The sequence below is a fragment of the Pseudophryne corroboree genome (assembly GCF_028390025.1).
Source record: "Pseudophryne corroboree isolate aPseCor3 chromosome 3 unlocalized genomic scaffold, aPseCor3.hap2 SUPER_3_unloc_3, whole genome shotgun sequence".
In the NCBI taxonomy this organism is placed as follows: Eukaryota; Metazoa; Chordata; class Amphibia; order Anura; family Myobatrachidae; genus Pseudophryne; species Pseudophryne corroboree.
The window spans coordinates 1,784,074-1,809,413 of NW_026967519.1; the positions used below are offsets into that span (position 1 = coordinate 1,784,074).

Sequence of the window (25,340 nt, forward strand, 5' to 3'; positions counted from 1 at the left end):
GTACTGGTATCATAACACTAGTGACACGATTCCATAGTAATCACGTAGGTTTGACCCAGCCCGCTATTCATATATGCGTGATTCGCAACATTTTGATTGCAAAGGGGTGGGGCCTAATGTCACAAAGAGTCCAGTCCCATCCGCATCATCACCCACCTGCAACTCCACTCCGGGCTTCTCCAAGTATGACTCACTACACATGGAAAGAGGCAGTACACATGGGGATTATACTTGAGCATCACATCCAGCCCTTCCCCAGGGATTCCCGGTACCACGGGACATACTAATGAGTTACCTGCACTGCCAACATCTTGGGAATTGAGGTGTTTTAAAAAGTCAGGACAGTAGGGGGTGCTGGGAGGTTAGAGCTGTGTAACATTCTCTGGGGTGTGGGGTTTAGGCTCCAGCCAGGAGATACTGGATAGTGGAGTTTATCCCATGTGATAAGAAGGATGGCTGAAATGTTCTTGTTAAAGGTAACCCCCAGGAAAGGGCACCCTTTGCTTAACCAAGTTCAAGCACGCATTCAGTCAGTCAGCATCAGATTCATACACGGCTGCAGCCAGTGACCAGTCAACAAAGTGACCTTTGTAATAACTAGCCACACATGTATAAAGTGGAAAGTAATAGAGCAGAGAGAGAGCTTTATTTCCTACAAGCAGTACATTATAAAGGATACAAATTAACATATGGTGTCGTCGATTCCTGACACGAAGCTTAATCCTATTGGCTAATAAAACTCCTATCTTATACGTAATATATTTGCCAACGTCTTTTTTTTTATACTGTATGTTTTTTTTAAATGGGTTAGTTAGGGGAATTTTGCTAACTGTGAGACATGCTATGTCTAGTTATGTTTTCACACCTTCCATACCGCAAACTACTGCACACCTGTGAAGCCTATATGTCTAGCTGCTGACATTTATATTTTACTCAGAAAAGTAATAAAAATAGATCATAAGAAGGTTTCAATATAGTTCACTCAAAGTGCAACGCCTTGCAGTTCTTCCCAATATCAACTCTGATCTGATAAAAATTATAAACAGCTTAGCAATATGGAGTCTATGAACAAAGATGGTTTCCATCTTTATAATTCTCATTATCTGATCGGTTGCTTCTTTTTCACCGGCACTTTCTAATGGGCCCATTCACACTGGGGTTGCCCTAAAGTGACAGAGCCTGGGACTCTGTGCCATTTGGCTCAATGTGTGTGTGTGTCACTTTCTTCGTGAAGTCTTCCCACTGTCACCTGCCTTCTGGAGTTCCACTGCGAGCAAACCAGTTCCACTGCACGGATTTCTCCATCACTGCATTCCATTGCTCTTCAGTGGGTCCAATGGCACATTAATTTGGATACATATCGCTACTACCTGGCATAACTGCACTGCTTAAATATAACCCCCACCCCGGGACCATCAGCTGTGGCTAGCTGATACAGTCCCAGAATTATCCTTATTCCTTCACCAATATGCCACCTTTTCACCTGGGACCACCTTTGAACTGCCTTATATATGTCTTATTATTTTAATTGTTTCCATATACAAACTGTGAGTGAGGCTCAGGAGCTCCCTCTAGTGGACTATCGTGATAATGCAATACCTTTTATGGCAGCTTATCGCTTGCTAGATCTCCCTCCAGTGGTGAATTGCAGTATCGCCCGACCGACAGGACAGCGATACTACGGTATATGCGAGCGTTGTGGTGTGCCGGCTACAGGCCGCCAATTCCGGGTGTATATAAAAATAATAACAAGAGGATAGGGGAAACATCGGGACCTACAACGCAGCTGGAACGCAGAACCAGGAAGTCAGCTGGAACGCAGAACCCGGAAGTTAGCTGGAACGCACAAGCCGGCAGTGACAGGAAAAGGAATTTAGGAGGAAATAGCATCACATTCTGGGCGACCCCCCCAGCTGTGACTCGCGTAGAAGTCGCTGCGGGTCAGCGCTGGGCTATTCTACCGGATTATGTGTGTAATAAGAGGGAGAAGGATCATATAATCAGCAGGTATGGTCCTGTGATGGTTTATATCACATTATTATCCTCCTGCATGTGCCCCTCCCCCGATTTCCTGCTGCCCAAGCACCCGGGCCCCCACCTCCTCCTGCCCAGTGCCCTTGCCCTCCTCCTCCTCCAATATTTCCACCCACTGCCTCCTGCCCCCCTCATTACCTACCTTCTCATTGTGTGTATGGGGGAGGGGGCAGGGTAAACAATCCAGTGTACCCCCTTTTTCACCAGGTGTGTATTTTGACACATCTACGTACCCGCGCTCCTTCACCACGTAACAGGTTAATTCTTCTTACTCAAAAAATGATCAGAATTTTTTTTATTTATTCATATTGAATTTAGTTTATTTTTTATTTTTTTTGTGATGGATATAAATATTTAAATGAATGGTGTGGGTGGTGGTGGTGGGGTGTCTCGCATCCCTCCCATCTCCGGAGGACGTTGTACGTGTACCTCCCTATACCAAGTGTACCGCCAGTGACACTATATTGTGGCATTACCCCCCCATACTCCCAGTTGTACTAAAGCCCCAGTGGCATTTTTCCCCCACACAACAAAGTCCAAAGACACATACAACAGAATATAACCAGGAACCAGCGCTGTTATAGTGAAGGTGACAAACTCCTATGAGTGAGAAGATATCCTGCTTTGTCTCTCTCTTAAGAATAACACTTACAGGACATTTCAGTCTCACATATCCATAAAGGTATCTTTACACAGCAAACGGGCTTTTAATTTTCATCTAAACAGACCCCTTGAGATAATGGACACTTACATATACTTTCTTTCTCGCGTTCCCATAAAGGTATCTTTATCTTTCTCAATGGTACGCTTCCAAGTAAGGAGATTTCAGCAAACTCGTATCCAAAAAGGGATTTTTTAATACATAAAAAGGTTAAAAAAAACACACTTCACAGGACAAAGAATCCCGATGGCTGATAGAGCAAAAGCACGTGACACAACCGGCTGCAGTCAGGTAAGGGTCAAGTATCCGAGCATTCGAATCACTGTTACTCCAAGTCCTGGCATCAAAGTGAAGGACGGCTTCAACGCGTTTCAGGGAGTTCACTCCCCTTTGTCAAGAAGTACCGTCCTCTTCCTGCAGAGCACAGCGGAGTGTGGACCATCGGTCCCCGGTGCTGCAGCTGATCTCTGCACAGACCTCAGCCAAATAGTCTCTAGGGGGAGGTGACCAAAGTTACCGGGGCTAACGACCCAGAGTGCTGTACACACTTCATTCTGGGGGGGCCATTTTGGCAGTGATATCGGTGGACACAGACCACAACATCACTGCCAAGGGACCGGAGCAGGAGGTGGAATATGACAGTTCTGCACATGTGCAGAGGTAATTAGTTCCTGCTACCCACCCACTCTGCTCCCCCTCGGCGCAACTGGTAAAACCAGGGGATGTGTCTGGAGAGGTGACTGCTGGGAATGGGACGTTATACAGTAACACCAGGGGATGTGTCTGGGTGATGACTGGAGAGGTGACTGCTGGGAATGGGACATTATACAGTAACACCAGGGGATGTGTCTGGGTGATGACTGGAGAGGTGACTGCTGGGAATGGGACATTATACAGTAACACCAGGGGATGTGTCTGGGTGATGACTGGAGAGGTGACTGCTGGGAATGGGACATTATACAGTAACACCAGGGGATGTGTCTGAGGGATGACTATATCATTGTGTGTGTCAGGTTCCTATAAGGTGTGAGGATGTCGCTGTCTGTTTCTCCATGCAGGTGTTGGTGTGTTTAGAAGGACACAGGGGTCTGTACAAGGAGCGGATCATGGAGAAACATCGGCCTCACACATCGCTGGGTAAGATATTAGTGAAGGTAGCATCTATGCGGCTACCTATATACACATCGTCTAATAATCCCATATACACACCAATGTACTCAGTCACTGTATGTTTCCTACAGATGGGGCCAGTAACAGGAACACCCCAGAGAGATGTCCCCGTCTTTCTTCAGAGGATGATATGGAGGAAAATCCCGGTGTCCCAGAGGATTATAAGGTAGATGGGATTCAGGGTCTCACCATATACCTATATAGGGATCTTATACAGTAATATTCTTCTAATTAATTTCATCCTACTTAATTCATTGTTATTTCTTTGTATAATCTGTTTAGGATCTAGATCTGATTGTTATCAAAGTAGAAGATGTAGAGGAGGAAGAGCTGTATGACCAGCAGTGTAAGGAGGAGGAAATCCCTATAAATATTGTTACAGGTGAGTAATAGTAAATGCAGAGACCAGTCACATTGGGGTAAATGTAATAGTCTGCGACTTACAGGCATCGAAAAGTTCCTGGCGGTCTGCCCAATCTTATGTTTTTTCCTCCACAACACCAAAACATATTGGCAATAAGACTTGAACACTACGTGAAAATAAATAATTTGGAGAACTATATTTCTCTATCGTCCTAGTGGATGCTGGGGTTCCTGAAAGGACCATGGGGAATAGCGGCTCCGCAGGAGACAGGGCACAAAAAGTAAAGCTTTAGGATCAGGTGGTGTGCACTGGCTCCTCCCCCTATGACCCTCCTCCAAGCCTCAGTTAGATTTTTGTGCCCGGCCGAGAAGGGTGCAATCTAGGTGGCTCTCCTAAAGAGCTGCTTAGAAAAGTTTAGCTTAGGTTTTTTATTTTACAGTGAGTCCTGCTGGCAACAGGATCACTGCAACGAGGGACTTAGGGGAGAAGAAGTGAACTCACCTGCGTGCAGGATGGATTGGCTTCTTGGCTACTGGACATTAGCTCCAGAGGGACGATCACAGGTACAGCCTGGATGGTCACCGGAGCCTCGCCGCCGGCCCCCTTGCAGATGCTGAAACGAGAAGAGGTCCAGAATCGGCGGCAGAAGACTCCTCAGTCTTCTTAAGGTAGCGCACAGCACTGCAGCTGTGCGCCATTTTCCTCTCAGCACACTTCACACGGCAGTCACTGAGGGTGCAGGGCGCTGGGAGGGGGGCGCCCTGGGAGGCAAATGAAAACCTTTTTTGGCTAAAAATACCTCACATATAGCCTCCGGGGGCTATATGGAGATATTTAACCCCTGCCAGAATCCGTTAAGAGCGGGAGACGAGGCCGCCGTAAAAGGGGCGGGGCCTATCTCCTCAGCACACAGCGCCATTTTCCCTCACAGAAAGGCTGGAGGGAAGGCTCCCAGGCTCTCCTCTGCACTGCACTACAGAAACAGGGTTAAAACAGAGAGGGGGGGCACTAATTTGGCGTTAGAAATATATAAAAAAGATGCTATAAGGGAAAACACTTATATAAGGTTGTCCCTATATAATTATAGCGTTTTTGGTGTGTGCTGGCAAACTCTCCCTCTGTCTCTCCAAAGGGCTAGTGGGTCCTGTCCTCTATCAGAGCATTCCCTGTATGTGTGCTGTGTGTCGGTACGTGTGTGTCGACATGTATGAGGACGATGTTGGTGAGGAGGCGGAGCAATTGCCTGTAATGGTGATGTCACTCTCTAGGGAGTCGACACCGGAATGGATGGCTTATTTAGGGAATTACGTGATAATGTCAACACGCGCCAAGGTCGGTTGACGACATGAGACGGCCGACAAACAATTAGTACCGGTCCAGACGTCTCAAAAACACCGTCAGGGGTTTTAAAACGCCCGTTTACTTTAGTCGGTCGACACAGACACAGACAGGGACACTGAATCCAGTGTCGACGGTGAATAAACAAACGTATTCCTTATTAGGGCCACACGTTAAGGGCAATGAAGGAGGTGTTACATATTTCTGATACTACAAGTACCACAAAAGAGGGTATTATGTGGGATGTGAAAAAACTACCGTAGTTTTTCCTGAATCAGATAAATTAAATGAAGTGTGTGATGATGCGTGGGTTCCCCCCGATAGAAAATATGGGCGGTATACCCTTTCCCGCCAGAAGTTAGGGCGCGTTGGGAAACACCCCTTAGGGTGGATAAGGCGCTCACACGCTTATCAGAACAAGTGGCGGTACCGTCTATAGATAGGGCCGTCCTCAAGGAGCCAGCTGACAGGAGGCTGGAAAAATATCATAAAAAGTATATACACACATACTGGTGTTATACTGCGACCAGCGATCGCCTCAGCCTGGATGTGCAGAGCTGGGGTGGCTTGGTCGGATTCCCTGACTAAAAATATTGATACCCTTGACAGGGACAGTATTTTATTGACTATAGAGCATTTAAAGGATGTATTTCTATATATGCGAGATGCACAGAGGGATATTTGCACTCTGGCATCAAGAGTAAGTGCGATGTCCATATCTGCCAGAAGATGTTTATGGACACGACAGTGGTCAGGTGATGCAGATTCCAAACGGCACAAAGGTGTATTGCCGTATAAAGGAAGAGGAGTTATTTGGGGTCGGTCCATCGGACCTGGTGGCCACGGCAACTGCTGGAAAATCCACCGTTTTTACCCTAAGTCACATCTCTGCAGAAAAAGACACCGTCTTTTCAGCTTCAGTCCTTTCGTCCCTATAAGAGTCATATCTGCCCAGGGATAGAGGAAAGGGAAGAAGACTGCAGCAGGCAGCCCATTCCCAGGAACAGAAGCGTTCCACCGCTTCTGACAAGCTCTCAGCATGACGCTGAGACCGTACAGGACCCCTGGATCCTACAAGTAGTATCCCAGGGGTACAGTTTGGAATGTCGAGACGTTTCCCCTGCGCAGGCTCCTGAAGTCTGCTTTACCAAGGTCTCCCTCCGACAAGGAGGCAGTATGGGAAAAAATTCACGAGCTGTATTCCCAGCAGGTGATAATTAAATTACCCCTCCTACAACAAGAAAAGGGGGTATTATTCCACACTATATTGTGGTACTGAAGCCAGAAGGCTAGGTGAGACCTATTCTAAATCTAAAAAATTTGAACACTTACAAAGGTTCAAATCAAGATGGAGTCACTCAGAGCAGTGATAACGAACCGGGAAGAAGGGGACTATCTGGTGTCCCGAGACATCAGGGATGCTTACCTCCATGTCCCAAATTTGCCCTTATCACTAAGGGTACCTCAGGTTCGTGGTACAGAACTGTCACTATCAGTTTCAGACGCTGCCGTTTGGATTGTCTACGGCACCCCGGGTCTTTACCAAGGTAAAGGCCGAAATGATGGTTCTTCTTCGAAGAAAAGGCGTCTTAATTATCCCTTACTTGGATGATCTCCTGATAAGGGCAAAGTCCAGGGAACAGTTGGAGGTCGGAGTAGCACTATCTCGGATACTGTTACAACAGCAGGGGTGGATTCTAAAGATTCCAAAATCGCAGCTGATCCCGACAACAAGTCTCCTGTGCTTAGGGATGATTCTGGACACAGTCCAGAAAAAGGTGTTTCTCCCGGAAGAGAAAGCCAGGGAGTTATCCGAGCTAGTCAGGAACCTCCTAAAATCAGTGCATCATTGCACAAGGGCCATGGTAAAAAAATGGTGACTTCCTTCGAAGCAATTCCAGTCGGCAGATTTCATGCAAGAACTTTTCAGTGGGATCTGCTGGACAAATGGTCCGGATCGCATCTTCAGATGCATCAGCGGATAACCCTATATCCAAGGACAAGGGTGTCTCTCCTGTGGTGGTTACAGAGTGCTCATCTTCTAGAGGGCCGCAGATTCGGCATTCAGTTTTGGATGTTGGTGACCACGGAGGCCAGCCCGAGAGGCTGGGGAGCAGTCACACAAGGAAAAAATTTCCAGGGAGTGTGATCAAGTCTGGAGATTTTTCTCCACATAAATATAGCTAAGGGTAAATTTATAATGCTCTAAGCTTAGCAAGACCTCTGCTTCAAGGTCAGCCGGTATTGATCCAGTGGGATAAAACATCACGGCAGTCGCCCACGTAAATAGACAGGGCGGCACAAGAAGCAGGAGGGCAGTGGCAAAAACTGCAAGGACTTTTCGCTGGGCGGAAAATCATGTGATAGCACTGTCAGCAGTGTTTCATTCCGGGAATGGAAACTGGGAAGCAGACTTCCTCAGTAGGCACGACCTCCACCCGGCAGAGTGGGAACTTCATGGGGAAGTTTTCCACATAATTGTAAACCGTTGGGAATTACCAAAGGTGGACATGATGGCGTCCCGTCTAAAAAAAAAAAAAAAAAAAAAAAAAAAACGGGACAGGTATTGCGCCAGGTTAAGAGACCCTCAGGCAATAGCTGTGGACGTTCTGGTAACACCGTGGGTGTACCAGTCGGTGTATGTGTTCCATCCTCTGCTTTTCATACCTAAGGTACTGAGAATTATAAGACGTAGAGGAGTAAGAACTATACTCATGGCTCCGGATTGGCCAAGAAGGACTTGGTACCCGGAACTTCAAGAGATGCTCACAGAGGACTTATGGCCTCTGCCGCTAAGAAGGGACTTGTTTCAGCAAGTACCATGTCTGTTCCAAGACTTAACGCAGCTGCGTTTGACAGCATGGCGGTGGAACGCCGGATCCTAAGGGAAAAGGCATTCAGGAAGAGGTCATTCCTACCCTGGTCAAAGCCAGAAAGGAGGTGACCGCACAACATTATCACCACATGTGGCGAAAATATGTTGCGTGGTGTGAGGCCAGGAAGGCCCCACGAAGAAATTTCAACTCGGTCGATTCCTGCATTTCTTGCAAACAGGAGTGTCTATGGGCCTCAAATTGGGGTCCATTAAGGTTCAAATTTCGGCCCTGTCGATTTTTCTTCCAGAAAGAATTGGCTTCAGTTCCTGAAGTCCAGAAGTTTGTCAAGGGAGTATTGCATATACAACCCCCTTTTGTGCCTCCAGTGGCACTGTGGGATCTCAACGTAGTTCTGGGATTCCTCAAAACACATTGGTTTAAAACCAGTCAAATCTGTGGATTTGAAGCATCTCACATGAAAAGTGAACATGCTCTTGGACCTGGCCTGGACCAGGCGAGTGTCAAATTGGTGGGTTTTTTTTCTCAAAAAAGCCCATATCTGTTTGTCCATTCGGACAGGGCAGAGCTGCGGACTCGTCCCCAGTTCTCTCCCTAAGGTGGTGTCAGTGTTTCACCTGAACCAGCTTATTGTGGTGTCTTGCGCCTACTAGGGACTTGGAGGACTCCAAGTTGCTAGATGTGGTCAGGGCCCTGAAAATATAGGTTCCAGGACGGCTGGAGTCAGGAAAACTGACTTGCTGTTATCCTGTATGCACCCAACAAACTGGGTGCTCTTGCTTTTAAGCAGACTTTTGCTAGTTGGATGTGTAATACAATTCAGCTTGCACATTCTGTGGCAGGCCTGCCACAGCCAAAATATGTAAATGCCCATTCCACAAGGAAGGTGGGCTCATCTTGGGCGGCTGCCCGAGGGGTCTCGGCTTTACAACTTTGCCGAGCGGCTATTTAGTCAGGGGCAAACACGTTTGTAAAATCCTACAAATTTGATACCCTGGCTAAGGAGGACCTGGAGTTCTCTCATTCGGTGCTGCAGAGTCATCCGCACTCTCCCGCCCGTTTGGGAGCTTTGGTATAATCCCCATGGTCCTTTCAGGAACCCCAGCATCCACTAGGACGATAGAGAAAATAAGAATTTACTTACCGATAATTCTATTTCTCGGAGTCCGTAGTGGATGCTGGGCGCCCATCCCAAGTGCGGATTATCTGCATTACTTGTACATAGTTACAAAAATCGGGTTATTGCTGTAGTGAGACATCTTTTCAGAGGCTCCGCTGTTATCATACTGTTAACTGGGTTCAGATCACAGGTTGTACAGTGTGATTGGTGTGGCTGGTATGAGTCTTACCCGGGATTCATAAATCCTTCCTTATTGTGTACGCTCGTCCGGGCACAGTACCTAACTGAGGCTTGGAGGAGGGTCATAGGGGGAGGAGCCAGTGCACACCACCTGATCCTAAAGCTTTACTTTTTGTGCCCTGTCTCCTGCGGAGCCGCTATTCCCCATGGTCCTTTCAGGAACCCCAGCATCCACTACGGACTCCGAGAAATAGAATTATCGGTAAGTAAATTCTTATTATTTGCAAAGATATGGTACAGGCAACGGGCATTGGCAATGCTTCTCTGATACTGGCGGTCCCTAACGCTACATGATAATATCACCCACTTATGTGACCCAGAGTGGGCGCTATTATGATGTAGTATTTGAGTCTTATTGCTGTTACATGTTGGTGTGCTGGGGGAAAATGTTTTCTCTTTTTCTTGTTTAGAATGACCCCTCCCTTTCAGGCACCTGAAAAGTGTCCCTAAATTGATTGAGCAGCTACCATTTGATATTGCTGGCCTGCCTGATGTTGTAAGGGGACAATCGTTTAAAAGGGAAAACCAACCTAGTTTTGCTTTTTAAATGATTGACCCTTTAAAACATCGGCCAGGCTCGCCATGAACTTGTCAATGCCTGCAAGCTTCAGGCTGTTTACATTTTACCCAGAGTCTTTGTGACGATTAACTAAAACAATCTTATTATACCCTTCAGTACAAACTGCGGATAAAAATTTGACCCAATAGGAGTATCAGGAGTCATCAGCCCATATCCGACACTAGATAATGGGCTCTCTATGGTACTCTGGGTAAACACCAGGTAGCGGGCACTCTATGTTACTCCAGGCAGTGCACTCTCTATGGTACCCTGGGCACCAGGCAGTGTGCGTTTTGTGACCATATAATTCTTCAGTCTATTTGCAGATTGTAATAGACTTTTTTTATTTGCACAGGTAGCTTGTATGGTCTCACTTCTAAGGGTACTTTTTTTTTTTTTTTTTTGTATAGCCGCTGCCCCCCCCCCCCCCCTCCCTCTTGGCTTGATAGAGATAACTGGTACCTATACATCCTTTTGTTATGTATATGTCAACCTGATCGGCTGTTACATCTTCATCGTATGCTCCCAGAACGCCCCCCCCCCCCCCCAACCCCGGTGGCTCCCCCTGACCAATGAGTGACTGGTATATGAGCAAGCCCAGTAAAGGTGCTCCTTTCTCCCGTGCAGCGGTCCAGGCAGACTGTATTCCTTGTACTGGCTTCTCCTCTCCTCCGACCAGACTGACCTCTAGCCTGGCATGGCGATGGCGGTAGTCGTGGTGACAGGTCGGAGAGTGTATCTGTTGCTAGGGGCAGAAGTGGGTGGTGGTGTTGATATTGGAGTGTAGCAGTGGCAGGATGACACTCTGCGGGGGTAGATATAGCATCCAGGCATTCTAGGGTAGTGGTATGAACCAGCCCCCTCCTGGAAGTGCATGATAGCGTAGGGAAGTGTCTCTGGAAGACCTTTACACCCAGGATCCAGACTCGCTTAGGCAACGCCAGCCTGGTGCTGTTGTCACCATTGTGGACTAGGCCCACCCCATATCCCAGCGGTACAGCCAGTCATAGAAAAGGCAGAGATAGACAGGGATAAGGAGAGACGGGGAAAGGTAGGGTATGGCGATAACGGAATGGAGTAGAAAGGAGCGACGGGGGGGGGGGGGGAGGTGAGGTGAGATGGGGGAAAGGAAGGGTTTAGAGAGACGGGTAAGGTGTGGGTAGGGAAAAGGAGGAGTAAAGAGCTATGGGGGTTAAAGAGAGAAGGGGGGAAGATTTGGAGAGATGGTAAGGAGAGATGGTGGGAAAGGAGGGTAGAGAGAGATGGTGGAAGAAATGACCGGGGAAAGAGGGGTAAGAAGATATGGGGAAGGAGTAAAGAAAAACAGAGGAAATAATGAGATATAGGAGATAGGATGGGAATAAAAAAATACATAAAATAGCTAGCGTCCAGCAAAGGATGGGTCAAAAATACCAGTATATTAAATCTGAAATCTGATGTAATGTGGTAGGACTAGTTCTGTTATTGGACAGCTGGACCCTGCCTCTCCTTCCAATGAGATTTCTGCAATGATAAATGAACATAAATTTGTTAATCAGTTACATTTAAAAAACATTTTTTTTTTTTTTTTTGAACCATGGAGGCAATATACACTGTTCAAAAAAATAAAGGGAATACTAAAATAACACATCCTAGATCTGAATGAATGAAATATTCTTATTAAATACTTTGTTCTTTACATAGTTGAATGTGCTGACAACAAAATCACACAAAAATGATCAATGGAAATCAAATTTATTAACCCATCGAGGTCTGGATTTGGAGTCACACTACAGGCTGATCCAACTTTGATGTAATGTCCTTAAAATAAGTCAAAATGAGGCTCAGTAGTGTGTGTGGCCTCCACGTGCCTGTATGACCTCCTTACAACCCACACAAGTGGCTCAGGTAGTGCAGCTCATCCAGGATGGCACATCAATGCGAGCTGTGGCAAGAAGGTTTGCTGTGTCTGTCAGTGTAGTGTCCAGAGCATGGAGGCGCTACCAGGAGACAGGCCAGTACATCAGGAGACGTGGAGGAGGCCGTAGGAGGGCAACAACCCAGCAGCAGGACCGCTACTTCCACCTTTGTGCAAGGAGGAACAGAAGGAGCACTGCCAGAGCCCTGCAAAATGACCTCCAGCAAGCCACAAATGTGCATGTGTCTACTCAAACGATCAGAAACAGACTCCATGAGGGGTGTATGAGGGCCCGACGTCCACAGGTGGGGGTTGTGCTTACAGCCCAACACCAAGCAGGACGTTTGGCATTTGCCAGAGAACACCAAGATTGGCAAATTCGCCACTGGCGCCCTGTGCTCTTCACAGGTTCTCACTGAGCACATGTGACAGAGTCTGGAGATGCCAAGGAGGACGTTCTGCTGCCTGCAACATCCTCCAGCATGACCGGTTTGGCAGTGGGTGGACGTCGAGCCCGCATGCTGGTTTGTTGGCCTCCTCCACGTCTCCTGATGTACTGGCCTGTCTCCTGGTAGCGCCTCCATGCTCTGGACACTACGCTGACAGACACAGCAAACCTTCTTGCTACAGCTCGCATTGATGTGCCATCCGGGATGAGCTGCACTACCTGAGCCACTTGTGGGGGTTGTAGGGAGGTCATACAGGCACGTGGAGGCCACACACACTACTGAGCCTCATTTTGACTTGTTTTAAGGACATTACATCAAGTTGGATCAGCCTGTAGTGTGTTTTTCCACTTTAATTTTGAGGGTGACTCCAAATCCAGACCTCCATGGGTTAATAAATTTGATCTCCATTGATAATTTTTGTGTGATTTTGTTGTCAGCACATTCAACTATGTAAAGAACAAAGTATTTAATAAGAACATTTCATTCATTCAGATCTAGGATGTGTTATTTTAGTGTTCCCTTTATTTTTTTGAGCAGTGTATGTTGGCCCTCATTCAGATCTGGTCGCTGGCAGGCGATTTTTGCACAGCTGCGACCAGGTAATTGGCGCCTACAGGGGGAGGGGGTAATCGGTGTGCAGGGGTGCGAACGGATATGCAGAGAGCTGCACAAACAAAAGTTTGTGCAGTCCCTGCACAGCACAGGACGTACTCAGCCGCTGCGACGATCCGGGCCGATGCTGACGTCAGAAACCCTCCGTCTAAACGGCTGGGCACGCCTGCGTTCTCTCGGACACTCCCTGGAAACGGGGAGTTGCCACCCACAAATGGCCTCTTCCTGTCAATCTTCTTGTGATCGCTTTCGTCGTAAAATCCGTTGCTGTCCGGCGATCGTCGGCGGGCGGCACGCCTGCGCATTGCGGTGCATGCGCAATTCAGACCCAATCGCACCGCTGCAAAAAAAGCTAGCGTGTGATCAGGTCTGAATGATACCCATTGTTCATTGTTATCCTGATCTTCGAGAGCAGTGCTAATTCGTAACAGTGTTATTTCCCATATTCAGTAAGGATGGCTGCAGCTACCCGCATACCCAATGTGAGAAGATCCAGGTAGGGGTACCCTCTCATGGGGAGATTGGCACTTCCAAACACACAGCAGCCAGGAAAACAGCACACCAGTCCAGGGTTTATGTACAATCTAGCCGTGGCTAGTTTTATTGTGCAGTACTTAAAACAAAACATAAAAATAAATCCTAGCCCGTCTGGGCACTAAGCAAACATAATAGATTTCCTCTCTCAGGGAGGTAGGACCTAATGCCCCCTACCATAAACACAGGCATATGCAACAGTCAATAAATCAGTGTCTCATCACAGGTCTGCTGCCTGTTTCTCCAGGTAGTCACATACTGAGCCAAGCCCTGGCACAGCTTTTATATACTGTCTATGGGGCCTTAGAATTCTATCCATCATCCTTTGAAAGGTGGCGGGTGCCCCATGTAACCCAAATGGCAACATCTTGTATTACAACAACTCTGGTGCAGAAAAAGCTGTTTATTTGTCATTCTCTGTTAATTACACTTTCCAATAACCTTTGGTTAAGTCTAGAGTGGTCAAGTCCATTGCTGATCCTAATCTCTCAATAAGTTTATCCACCCGAGGCATTGGGTAGGCATCAAACATCAACACATTATTCAAGTTACGGAAATCATTGCAGAAGCGCAAACTCCCATCTGGCTTCGGAATAAGCACAATGAGACTTGACCACTCATTATGTGACTTTTTAATTACCCCCAACGTCAACAATTTTTTTACATTTCTTTAGACAATGATTCCTAGTGGGCTTCTGGCTTTAGGTTAACCTTGACCCCTCAGTCAGTGATTATGTCATGTAAGGTAAGCGAACAGTTATCAGCAATATGGCCCAAACCAGCACATTGAAAACATTAGATCATATTATTAAGTCTTTTAAGGGACTGGTACTGCTGGCCCACTTTCAGGATTCAAACCCATAGTCTTAGATTATTTCCACCGTCCAGCACCCTTTTTCCCTGGAACAGTCTTACCAGTGGTCACTGGAGATCATTGCTGCGGGAGTAGAGCCCAGTGGGGTTCACTCAGTAATTCCTCAGCCACCCCATACCTCTCAACCATTTAAATCAATTGGTCTGCTGTTTTAGGGTCTGCATTGGCTCACCCACTTGCACAGAGTTGTAGGTAGAGACAAGGGGTATCGATCCATAATGACCCTTTCCACGATCTGTGGTCCTGTTAGAGACTTTGGCTATAGCCAGTTTGTGGTAAGATTAACAAGATCATGCATCTGAGAGAGGGGAGGCTTTTCTGTTTGGTATTCCCAGCGGTTAACTGTGACTTCAAATTGAGTTAGGCTTTCTTGTTTAATTTATGAGTGTCTTTGGCATCAGGCACAAGTCGCAATATTCTTTTTGTGGTTCTTCAGACAGGAAAGGTGCAACAAGAAAGGTACTCCTGGGGAGATGGGCACCTCTAAAAACACAGCAGCCAGGAAAACAGCACACCAATCCAGGGTTTTTGTGCAATCTAGCTGTGGCTAGTTTTATTGCGAAGTACATAAAACAAAATCTAAAAATAAATTCTAGCCCATCTGGGCACTAACTAAACATAGTAGATTCCCTCTCTAAGGGTGGTAGGACCTAATGCCTCTACCACAAACACAGGCATGTGCACATTACTTCCAGTCGGTAAATCACATCTCATCATAGGCATACTGCCTGTTTCCCCAGGTAGTCAGACCCTGAGCCAAGCCCTGACACAGCTTTTATCAGCCTCTTACAGGTGCAGGCACAAAATTAGCTTGCTCTCAGGCTGAAGGCCTAAAGACCCAAAATAGGCCTTTTGGATGGAGCCCTCCATTCTCTCTCACATCCACACCCCCAGGACCCATTTCTGGCCTTTACTGAAAGGCCAAGCTCTAATCAAGTCTGTTTAACAAAACAGACATTTTCCTGGGGGTTTAAAATACATAGGCCAGAAACCAGGGACAAACGTATGTCCTGTTTATAACATTACCAGTGCTTCTATCACAAGTACAACACATCTCCAGTATGGGCTGCTGCAGCTCCCCTCGTACCAGAGTACAATGTCTAACATGTTCCATCTCCAGTATGGATGGCTGTAGCTCCCCCCCCCCCCCCCCCCCCATACCCAAGTAATGAAGGTCTAACACAAAAAAGTAATGTTATGGCACTGCAAACGAAACAAACTGTAGCCTGATCATAAAAAAGGATGCCACGTTCCCTATAAGTACACATAATGTATTGTGTTCTATGGTGCTGATTGTGTATGATTTATACTGGAGGTTTAAATATTTATTGAGTACAAAGATGCTACATGAATCAAAATGTCTCTTTCGCGCGTCTAAGATGCTACCAGTAATAAATCCAAATCTAAATATTTAGTAAAAAAAAAAAAAAGATGCTATAGGGAATGAATGAGTCCCTTTCCCATGTGACTAATGCACCACAGCAGACAAAATGTGGAAAAAGGAACTTCATTCCTATAACATTTTTTTTACAAATATTTATATTCAGATTTATAACTGGTAGCGTCTTAGACTCACCAAAGAGACATTTGTATCGTATCTCAGCGGTGCCGCTTTCCCATAGATTGTAATCTCTCATGGGCGGCTCCCTCCCTGCCATCTGTTTTCGCGTCTGCATTGATTTTTGTCTCTGTGTCCCTATATCCTGTTTGCTTGCTTCTCCCTACTGTCCATCGGAGGGGAGCGTTCTGAAGGCCCACAGCTCAACGACATTAATGAAAAATAATCAAACATACTTTAATTTATAGTGATATTCATTTATGCAGGATTTTTGCAAAACCCCTATACTTATGTCACACCTTGACAAATGTCTCTGAAAGCCATAATCCAGGGCCACATTTCAGATGCCACTGACAAGATATAATCCAGTTCACAGCCCTAATGACCAGTAGCCTATGCCTGAAACCTATAATGATTACGATGCTACGTCCTAGTCATACGACTGGATTATCTTTCATGTTACTGATAGGTACCTGTAGCCACTGCTGAGACTTATCAAATCTGGGTCTCGGGTTGGATGGAGAGTCAACTCTTTGTCAAGCTGATATCCTGTAACTCACTCTTGCCCTGTCACTCAGTGTTTCTCTATCGTCCTAAGTGGATGCTGGGGTTCCTGAAAGGACCATGGGGAATAGCGGCTCCGCAGGAGACAGGGCACAAAAAAGTAAAGCTTTTACCAGATCAGGTGGTGTGCACTGGCTCCTCCCCCTATGACCCTCCTCCAGACTCCAGTTAGATTTTGTGCCCGAACGAGAAGGGTGCAATCTAGGTGGCTCTCCTAAAGAGCTGCTTAGAGAAAGTTTAGCTTAGGTTTTTTACTTTACAGTGAGTCCTGCTGGCAACAGGATCACTGCAACGAGGGACTTAGGGGAGAAGTAGTGAACTCACCTGCGTGCAGAGTGGATTTGCTGCTTGGCTACTGGACACTAGCTCCAGAGGGACGATCACAGGTACAGCCTGGATGGTCACCGGAGCCGCGCCGCCGGCCCCCTTGCAGACGCTGAAGAGAGAAGAGGTCCAAAATCGGCGGCTGAAGACTCCTGAGTCTTCATAAAGGTAGCGCACAGCACTGCAGCTGTGCGCCATTTTCCTCTCAGCACACTTCACACAACAGTCACTGAGGGTGCAGAGCGCTGGGGGGGGCGCTCTGAGAGGCAAATAAAAACCTTATTAGAGGCAAAAAATACCTCACATATAGCCCACAGAGGCTATATGGAGATATTTAACCCCTGCCTAACTTCAAAAATAGCGGGAGACGAGGCCGCCGAAAAAGGGGCGGGGCCTATCTCCTCAGCACACAGCGCCATTTTCTCTCACAGAAAAGCTGGAGAGAAGGCTCCCAGGCTCTCCCCTGCACTGCACTACAGAAACAGGGTTAAAACAGAGAGGGGGGGCACTGATTTTGGCGATATTGTATATATATAAAAGATGCTATAAGGGAGAAACACTTATATAAGGTTGTCCCTATATAATTATAGCGTTTTTGGTGTGTGCTGGCAGACTCTCCCTCTGTCTCCCCAAAGGGCTAGTGGGTCCTGTCCTCTGTCAGAGCATTCCCGGTGTGTGTGCTGTGTGTCGGTACGTGTGTGTCGACATGTATGAGGACGATGTTGGTGAGGAGGCGGAGAAATTGCCTGTAATGGTGATGTCACTCTCTAGGGAGTCGACACCGGAATGGATGGCTTATTTAGAGAATTACGTGAGAATGTCAACACGCTGCAAGGTCGGTTGACGACATGAGACGGCCGACAATCTATTAGGACCGGTCCAGGCGTCTCAGAAACACCGTCAGGGGTTTTAAAAACGCCCATTTACCTCAGTCGGTCGACACAGACACAGACACGGACACTGAATACAGTGTCGACGGTGAATAAACAAACGTATTTCTCATTAGGGCCACACGTTAAGGGCAATGAAGGAGGTGTTACGTGTTTCTGATACTACAAGTACCACAAGAAAGGGTATTATGTGGGAGTGAAAAAACTACCTGTAGTTTTTCCTGAATCAGATAAAATAAAATGAAGTGTGTGATGATGCGTAGGGTTACCCCGATAGCAAATATTGGCGTTATACCCTTTCCCGCCAGAAATTAGGGTACGTTGGGAAACACCCCTTAGGGTGATAAGGCGCTCACACGCTTATCAAGTGGCGTTACCGTCTCCAGATACGGCCGCCCTCAAGGAGCCAGCTGATAGGAAGCTGGAAAAATATCCTAAAAAGTATATACACACATACGGTGGTTATACTGCGACCAGCGATCGCCATCAGCCTGGAGATGCAGTGCTGGGTTGGCTTGGTCGGATTCCCTGACTGAAAATATTTTATTCATGTAGAGCATTTAATAGGATGCATTCTATATATATGTATGTGAGATGCACAGAGGGATATTTGCTCTCTGGCATCAAGATAAGTGCGTTGTCCATATCTCCCAGAAGATGTCAGGGACACGACAGTGGTCAGGTGATACAGATCCCATACGGCAGATGGAAGTATTGCTGTATAAAGGGAAGGAGTTATTTGGGGGTCGGTCCATCGGACCTGGGGACCACAGCAACAGCTGGGAAATCCAACCTTTTTTACCCCAAGTTACATCTCAGCTAAAAAAGACACCGTCTTTTCAGCCTCAATCTTTCCTTTCCCATGAGGGCATGCAGGCAAAAGGCCAGTCATATCTGCCCAGACATAGAGGTAAGGGAAGTAGACTGCAGCAGGCAGCCCTTTCCCAGGAAAAGAAGCCCTCCACCGCGTCTGCCAAGTCCTCAGCATGACGCTGGGGCCGTGCAAGCGGACTCAAGGTGGGGGGGTAGTCTCAAGAGTCTCAGGGCGCAGTGGGATCACTCGCAAGTTGACCCCTAGATCGTACGAGTATTATCCCAGGGGTAAAGATTGGAGAGTCGAGACATCTTCTCCTCGCAGCTTCCTGAAGTCTGCTTTACCAACGGCTCCCTCCGACAGGGAGGCAGCATTGGAAACAATTCACAAGCTGTATATCCAGCAGGTGATAATCAAAGTACCCCTCCTACGACAAGGAAAAGGGTATTATTTTTTCCACACTATATTGTGGTACTGAAGCCAGACGGCTTGGTGACACATAGTCTAAATCTAAAATGTTTTGAACACTTACATAAAAGGTTCAAATCGAGATAAAGTCACTCAGAGCAGTGATAGCGAACCGGAAAAAAGGGGACTATATGGTGTCCCTGGACATCAAGGATTACCTCCATGTCCAAAATTTGTCCTTCTCATCAAGGGTACCTCTGGTTCGTGGTACAGAACTGTCAATATCAGTTTCAGACGATGCCGTTTGAATTATCCACGGCACCCCGGGCCTTTTTACCAAGGTAATGGCCGAAAAGATGTTTCTTCAAAGAAAAAAGGCATCTAAATTATCCCTTACTTGCACGACCTAAAAAGGGCAAGTTCCAGAGAACAGTTGGAGGTCGGAAGAGCACTATCTACAGTAGTTCTTCGACGGCACGACTGGATTCTAAATATTCCAAGAATCGCAGCTGTTTTCCGACGATACGTCTGCTGTTCCTAGGGATGATTCTGGACACGGTTCAGAAAAAGGTTTTTCTTCCCGAGGAAAAAGCCAAGGCGTTATCCGACCTGTCAGGAACCTCCTAAAACCAGGAAAGGTGTCTGTACATCAATGCACAAGAGTCCTGGGAAAAATGGTGGCTTTTTACGAAGCAATTCCATTCGGCAGATTCCATGCAAGAATTTTCCAAAGGGATCTGTTGGACAAATGGTCAGGGTCGCATCCTCAGATGCACCTGCGAATAACCCTGTCGCCAAGGACAAGGGTATATCTTCTGTGGTGGTTGCAAAAGGCTCATCTATTGGAGGGCCGCAGATTCGGCATACAGGATTTGATCCTGGTGACCACGGACGCCAGCCTGAGAGGTTGGGGAGCAGTCACACAAGGAAGAAACTTCCAGGGGGTATGGACGAACCTGGAAAAGTCTATTCACATAAACATTCTGGTACTAAGAGCAATCTAAAATGCTCTAAGCCAGGCGGAACCACTCCTGCAAGGAAAACCGGTGTTGATTCAGTCGGACAACATCACGGCGGTCGCCCATGTAAACAGACAGGGCGGCACAAGAAGCAGGAGTGCAATGGCAGAAGCTGCCAAGATTCTTCGCTGGGCGGAGAATCACGTAATAGCACTGTCAGCAGTGTTCTTCCCGGGCGTGGACAACTGGGAAGCAGACTTCCTCAGCAGACACGATATACACCCGGGAGAGGGGGGTCTTCATCCAGAAGTCTTCCACATGCTAATAAACTGTTGGGAAAGACCAATGGTAGACATGATGGCGTCTCGCCTCAACAAGAAACTGGACAAGTATTGCGCCAGGTCAAGAGATCCACAGGCAATAGCTGTGGACGCACTGGTAACACCTTGGGTGTACAAATCAGTATATGTGTTTCCTCCTCTGCCTCTCATACCAAAGGTATTGAAGATTATACGGTGAGGAGGAGTAAGAAATACTAGTGGCTCCGGATTGGCCAAGAAGGACTTGGTACCCGGAACTTCAAGAGTTGGTCACGGACGACCCGTGCCCTCTACTTCTGAGAAGGGACCTGCTACAACAGGGTCCCTGTCTCTTTCAAGACTTACCGCGGCTGCGTTTGACGGCATGGCGTTTGAACGCCAGATCCTAAAAGGGAAAGGCATTCCAGAAGAAGTCATTCCTACCTTGATTAAGGCAAGGAAGGAAGTCACCGCGAAACATTATCACCGCATTTGGCGAAAATATGTCGTGTGGTGCGAGGATCGGAGTGTTCCGACGGAGGAATTTCAACTGGGTCGTTTCCTACATTTCCTACAATCAGGATTGTCTAGGGGTCTCAAATTGAGATCTATTAAGGTTCAAATTTCGGCCCTGTCAATATTCTTCCAAAAAGAATTGGCCTCAGTTCCTGAGGTACAGACTTTTGTTAAAGGAGTACTGCATATACAGCCTCCTGTGGTGCCTCCGGTGGCACCGTGGGATCTAAATGTAGTTTTAGATTTCCTCAAATCCCATTGGTTTGAACCATTGAAAAAGGTGGATTTTAAATATCTCACATGGAAAGTGACTATGTTACTGGCCCTGGCTTCAGCCAGGAGAGTATCTGAATTGGCGGCTTTATCTTATAAAAGCCCTTATCTAATCTTCCATTCGGATAGGGCAGAACTGAGGACTCGTCCGCATTTTCTCCCTAAGGTGGTATCAGCGTTTCACCTGAACCAACCTATTGTGGTGCCTGCGGCCACTGGCGACTTGGAGGACTCCAAGTTGTTGGACGTTGTCAGAGCCTTAAAAATATACATTTCAAGGACGGCTGAAGTCAGAAAATCTGACTCGCTGTTGATACTATATGCACCCAACAAGTTGGGTGCCCCTGCTTCTAAGCAGACGATTGCTCGTTGGATTTGTAACACAATTCAACTTGCTCATTCTGTGGCAGGCCTGCCACAGCCTAAATCTGTTAAGGCCCATTCCACAAGGAAGGTGGGCTCATCTTGGGCGGCTGCCCGAGGGGTCTCGGCATTACAATTCTGCCGAGCAGCTACGTGGTCGGGGGAAAACACGTTTGTAAAATTCTACAAATTTGATACCCTGGCAAAAGAGGACTTGGAATTCTCTCATTCGGTGCTGCAGAGTCATCCGCACTCTACCGCCCGTTTGGGAGCTTTGGTATAATCCCCATGGTCCTTTCAGGAACCCCAGCATCCACTTAGGACGATAGAGAAAATAAGAATTTACTTACCGATAATTCTATTTCTCGGAGTCCGTAGTGGATGCTGGGCGCCCATCCCAAGTGCGGATTATCTGCAATACTGTACATAGTTATTGTTAACAAATTCGGGTTATATTGTTAAGGAGCCATCTTTAAGAGGCTCTTTCTGTTATCATACTGTTAACTGGGTTTAGATCACAAGTTGTACGGTGTGATTGGTGTGGCTGGTATGAGTCTTACCCGGGATTCAAATTGCCTCCCTTATTGTGTACGCTCGTCCGGGCACAGTACCTAACTGGAGTCTGGAGGAGGGTCATAGGGGGAGGAGCCAGTGCACACCACCTGATCTGGTAAAAGCTTTACTTTTTTGTGCCCTGTCTCCTGCGGAGCCGCTATTCCCCATGGTCCTTTCAGGAACCCCAGCATCCACTACGGACTCCGAGAAATAGAATTATCGGTAAGTAAATTCTTATTTTCTCATGTTTCAGCAATGGCCGCGAGAGACTGCCTTGGGGTACATGATGGCACTACTGCATGTCTGCACCAATGGGTGGCTTTGCCCTCTTTCCACAGACTCTGCCCTCCAGGATGTAATGGTTAGTCACCATGGCGACCTCAAGAGGCCCAGATTTAACTATAAGGATGATGTTAATTATTTTTGAAAGTTAGTTCTCCAGTGGGTGCAGAAGCAGAATAACAAAACACCCGCACTGTTCTATGCAGTAAGGTGAACCGTTCTCCTGTACTACAGAGAGTGATACTTTAATCAATGTAATACATTTATTTTATTTGCAGTCGATGGATGCTACAACGGGAATACTTCCAGGAACAATAAAGACATGACACAAGACTCTCCAGGAGAAAACCCTCTTACCCCAAATACAAATCCAGAACGTCTGACTTCTCACAACCACTTGGACACTGTTCGCCCCAGTACGGCTCAAGCAAACAGTAAAACATTTCCCTGCCCTGACTGTGATAAAAGCTTTGCCCGTAAAAGCTGCCTTCTTCAGCATCAGAAAACCCACAGAGGCAATAAACCATTTCCATGTTCTGAGTGCGGGAAATCGTTTACACATAAATCCTACCTCGTTGAACATCTGAGGACACATACGGGTGAGAAGCCATTTTCGTGCACCGAGTGCGGGAAGTGTTTTGCGCAGAAGTCCATTCTTGTTAATCACCAGGTTATCCACAGCTCCGAGAGGCCATTTGTGTGCTCCATCTGCGGCAAGTGCTTTGCGCACAAGTCCTATCTCATGATTCACGTGAGGACTCACACAGGCGAGAAGCCTTTTCCCTGTTTTGAGTGCGACAAACGTTTTTCGCAGAAGTCGGCGCTGCGCAAGCACCAGAGAACCCACACGGGGGAGAAACCGTTCTCCTGTACAGAGTGCGGGAAGAGCTTCATGCAGAAGATCATCCTCATTAATCACCAGAGAATCCACACCGGCGAGAAGCCATATTCCTGCTCCAAGTGCGAGAAACGCTTTTCCTACAAGTCCAATCTGATTGACCACGAGCGCGTTCACACCGGCGAGAAGCCCTTTTCCTGTTCTGACTGTGGGAAACGTTTTACCCAGAAATCCACGGCGGTCAAGCACCAGAAAACTCACGACGGAGTCAAAGCCTTTTCGTGCTCTGTCTGCGGCAAATGTTTCTCTCAGAAAACGCATCTCCTTAAACATGACCGGACCCACGTAGAGAAGAAGCCGTTCCTGTGCTTCGAATGTGGAGATTGTTTTCCCAATAAAGGAAGTCTTGCACAACATCGGAAAACCCACGTACCTTTATGCAAGTAACGGAAAAAGCGACTTTTGATCCAAAGAGAAAAAGCTCAGGAATCATATAGTAATATCTCCTCCTCTGACACATGGACAGAGCTACTTTCTTTATATATCATGTAAGAGATTTTCTTTGGAGCCCGGTTTGCTATTATTATACTCCTTTAAGTTTTATTACTTTATGTGTTGTTGTTTATATACGACTTGCATGCTGAGTTTTCCTGGTCATTAAATATGTATCTTCTAAAATACTGGTTGATTTCGGTAGACAAGTCTGATCTTTTACCCGAAACCATGATCCGGGAACTTGAGTGTTTGGGACACACCTTGACATAATATTGCCCATATAGGAGGAGAGAGGGGCGGAGTTCAATGCACAATCCAATCTTGTGTGTTCAGCAAAGAATTAACAACTATTTAATTCAGAGATTTAGCAAATCCCAGCGGCTGCATCCAAAGACGCAGCAGTCACAGAATAACACAAGTAAATAACTGCCACTAATACATGATAATGTTATATAAATATGCACATAAATGGTCAGAGAAATAATAGGAGGAATCTATGGTTAATGTGCTCCTCACAGTGAATGTAGGAAAGGACTGGTCTGGATAATGGTAAACCCCCCCCCCCCCCCAATTGCATATATTTAGCAGTATACAGAGTTGTCCGCAAGCATTCCAGATAATAGATCCCGCATTTGTTTATAGTTCTGCTAGCTTGTCACTGAGTGCGGCGTTTCTTACATACTCTAGTGGATAACAGCATTACATGTTTGTCCTATTTTTGTATGGGAACTAGTGGAAGGATGATTTCAGCTGCAAGCCCCATTTGGGCAATCACTGCGCATGCACCAGAACCCAGGCATGAATAGAGCAGGGGGCTGCAAAAGAGGGTCAGATTGTCCCCAAGTTTTCATATGGTGCCCGGATAAGGCAGCGCTGTAACCATGGTGCCCGGATAAGGCTGCACTGTAACCATGGTTCCCGGATAAGGCAGCGCTGTAACCATGGTGCCCCGATAAGGCAGCGCTGTAACCATGGTGCCCGGATAAGGCAGCGCTGTAACCATGGTGCCCGGATAAGGCAGCGCTGTAACCATGGTGCCTGGATAAGGCAGCGCTGTAACCATGGTGCCCGGATAAGGCAGCGCTGTAACCATGGTGCCCCGATAAGGCAGCGCTGTAACCATGATTCCCCGGATAAGGCAGCGCTGTAACCATGGTTCCCCGGATAAGGTTGTGCTGTACCCATGGTTCCCCGGATAAGGGCGTGCTGTACCATGGTTTCCCGGATAAGATTGTGCTGTACCATGGTTCCCCGGGTAAGGTCGTGCTGTACCCATGGGGGTAACTTTTGTAAAAAAACAAAACAAAAAAAACCTTTTACATACAAAGAAAAACTGGAAAAAATATATAGACCGTGACCTATTAACACCCTGTAAACACTCTTGCCACCGAAAGGCTAATACTACAAATATTCTGTATAATTTATAATTGACATCACAAAAGTAATACTTAATGTAAGCTCTTCTCTTAAATTCTAGGCCAGGAAAGGAATGGTCTGTTTATACTAATTAAAACCC

The 25,340-nt window shown here is 46.9% G+C and overlaps 2 protein-coding genes across 3 annotated transcripts in view; one reads left to right on the plus strand and one right to left on the minus strand.

The window, feature by feature from the left end:
• LOC134983951 (zinc finger protein 189-like) overlaps nucleotides 1–25,340 on the minus strand; it is a 207,351-nt gene that overhangs the window by 72,405 nt on the left and 109,606 nt on the right. The gene's annotated exons all lie outside the window — the stretch shown is intronic.
• On the plus strand, nucleotides 1,888–24,009 carry LOC134983996 (gastrula zinc finger protein XlCGF52.1-like). 2 transcript variants are annotated; one of them, XM_063949655.1, is made up of 6 exons: nucleotides 1,888–2,007; nucleotides 2,816–2,986; nucleotides 3,754–3,832; nucleotides 3,937–4,031; nucleotides 4,148–4,247; nucleotides 22,770–24,009. In XM_063949655.1, exons 2-6 carry the CDS (start codon nucleotides 2,942–2,944, stop codon nucleotides 23,774–23,776), a joined length of 1,326 nt encoding a protein of 441 aa, XP_063805725.1. In that variant the 5' UTR covers nucleotides 1,888–2,007; nucleotides 2,816–2,941; the 3' UTR covers nucleotides 23,777–24,009. The 2 variants fall into 2 exon arrangements, with proteins under 2 accessions (XP_063805725.1, XP_063805726.1); XM_063949656.1 differs by lacking the exon at nucleotides 2,816–2,986.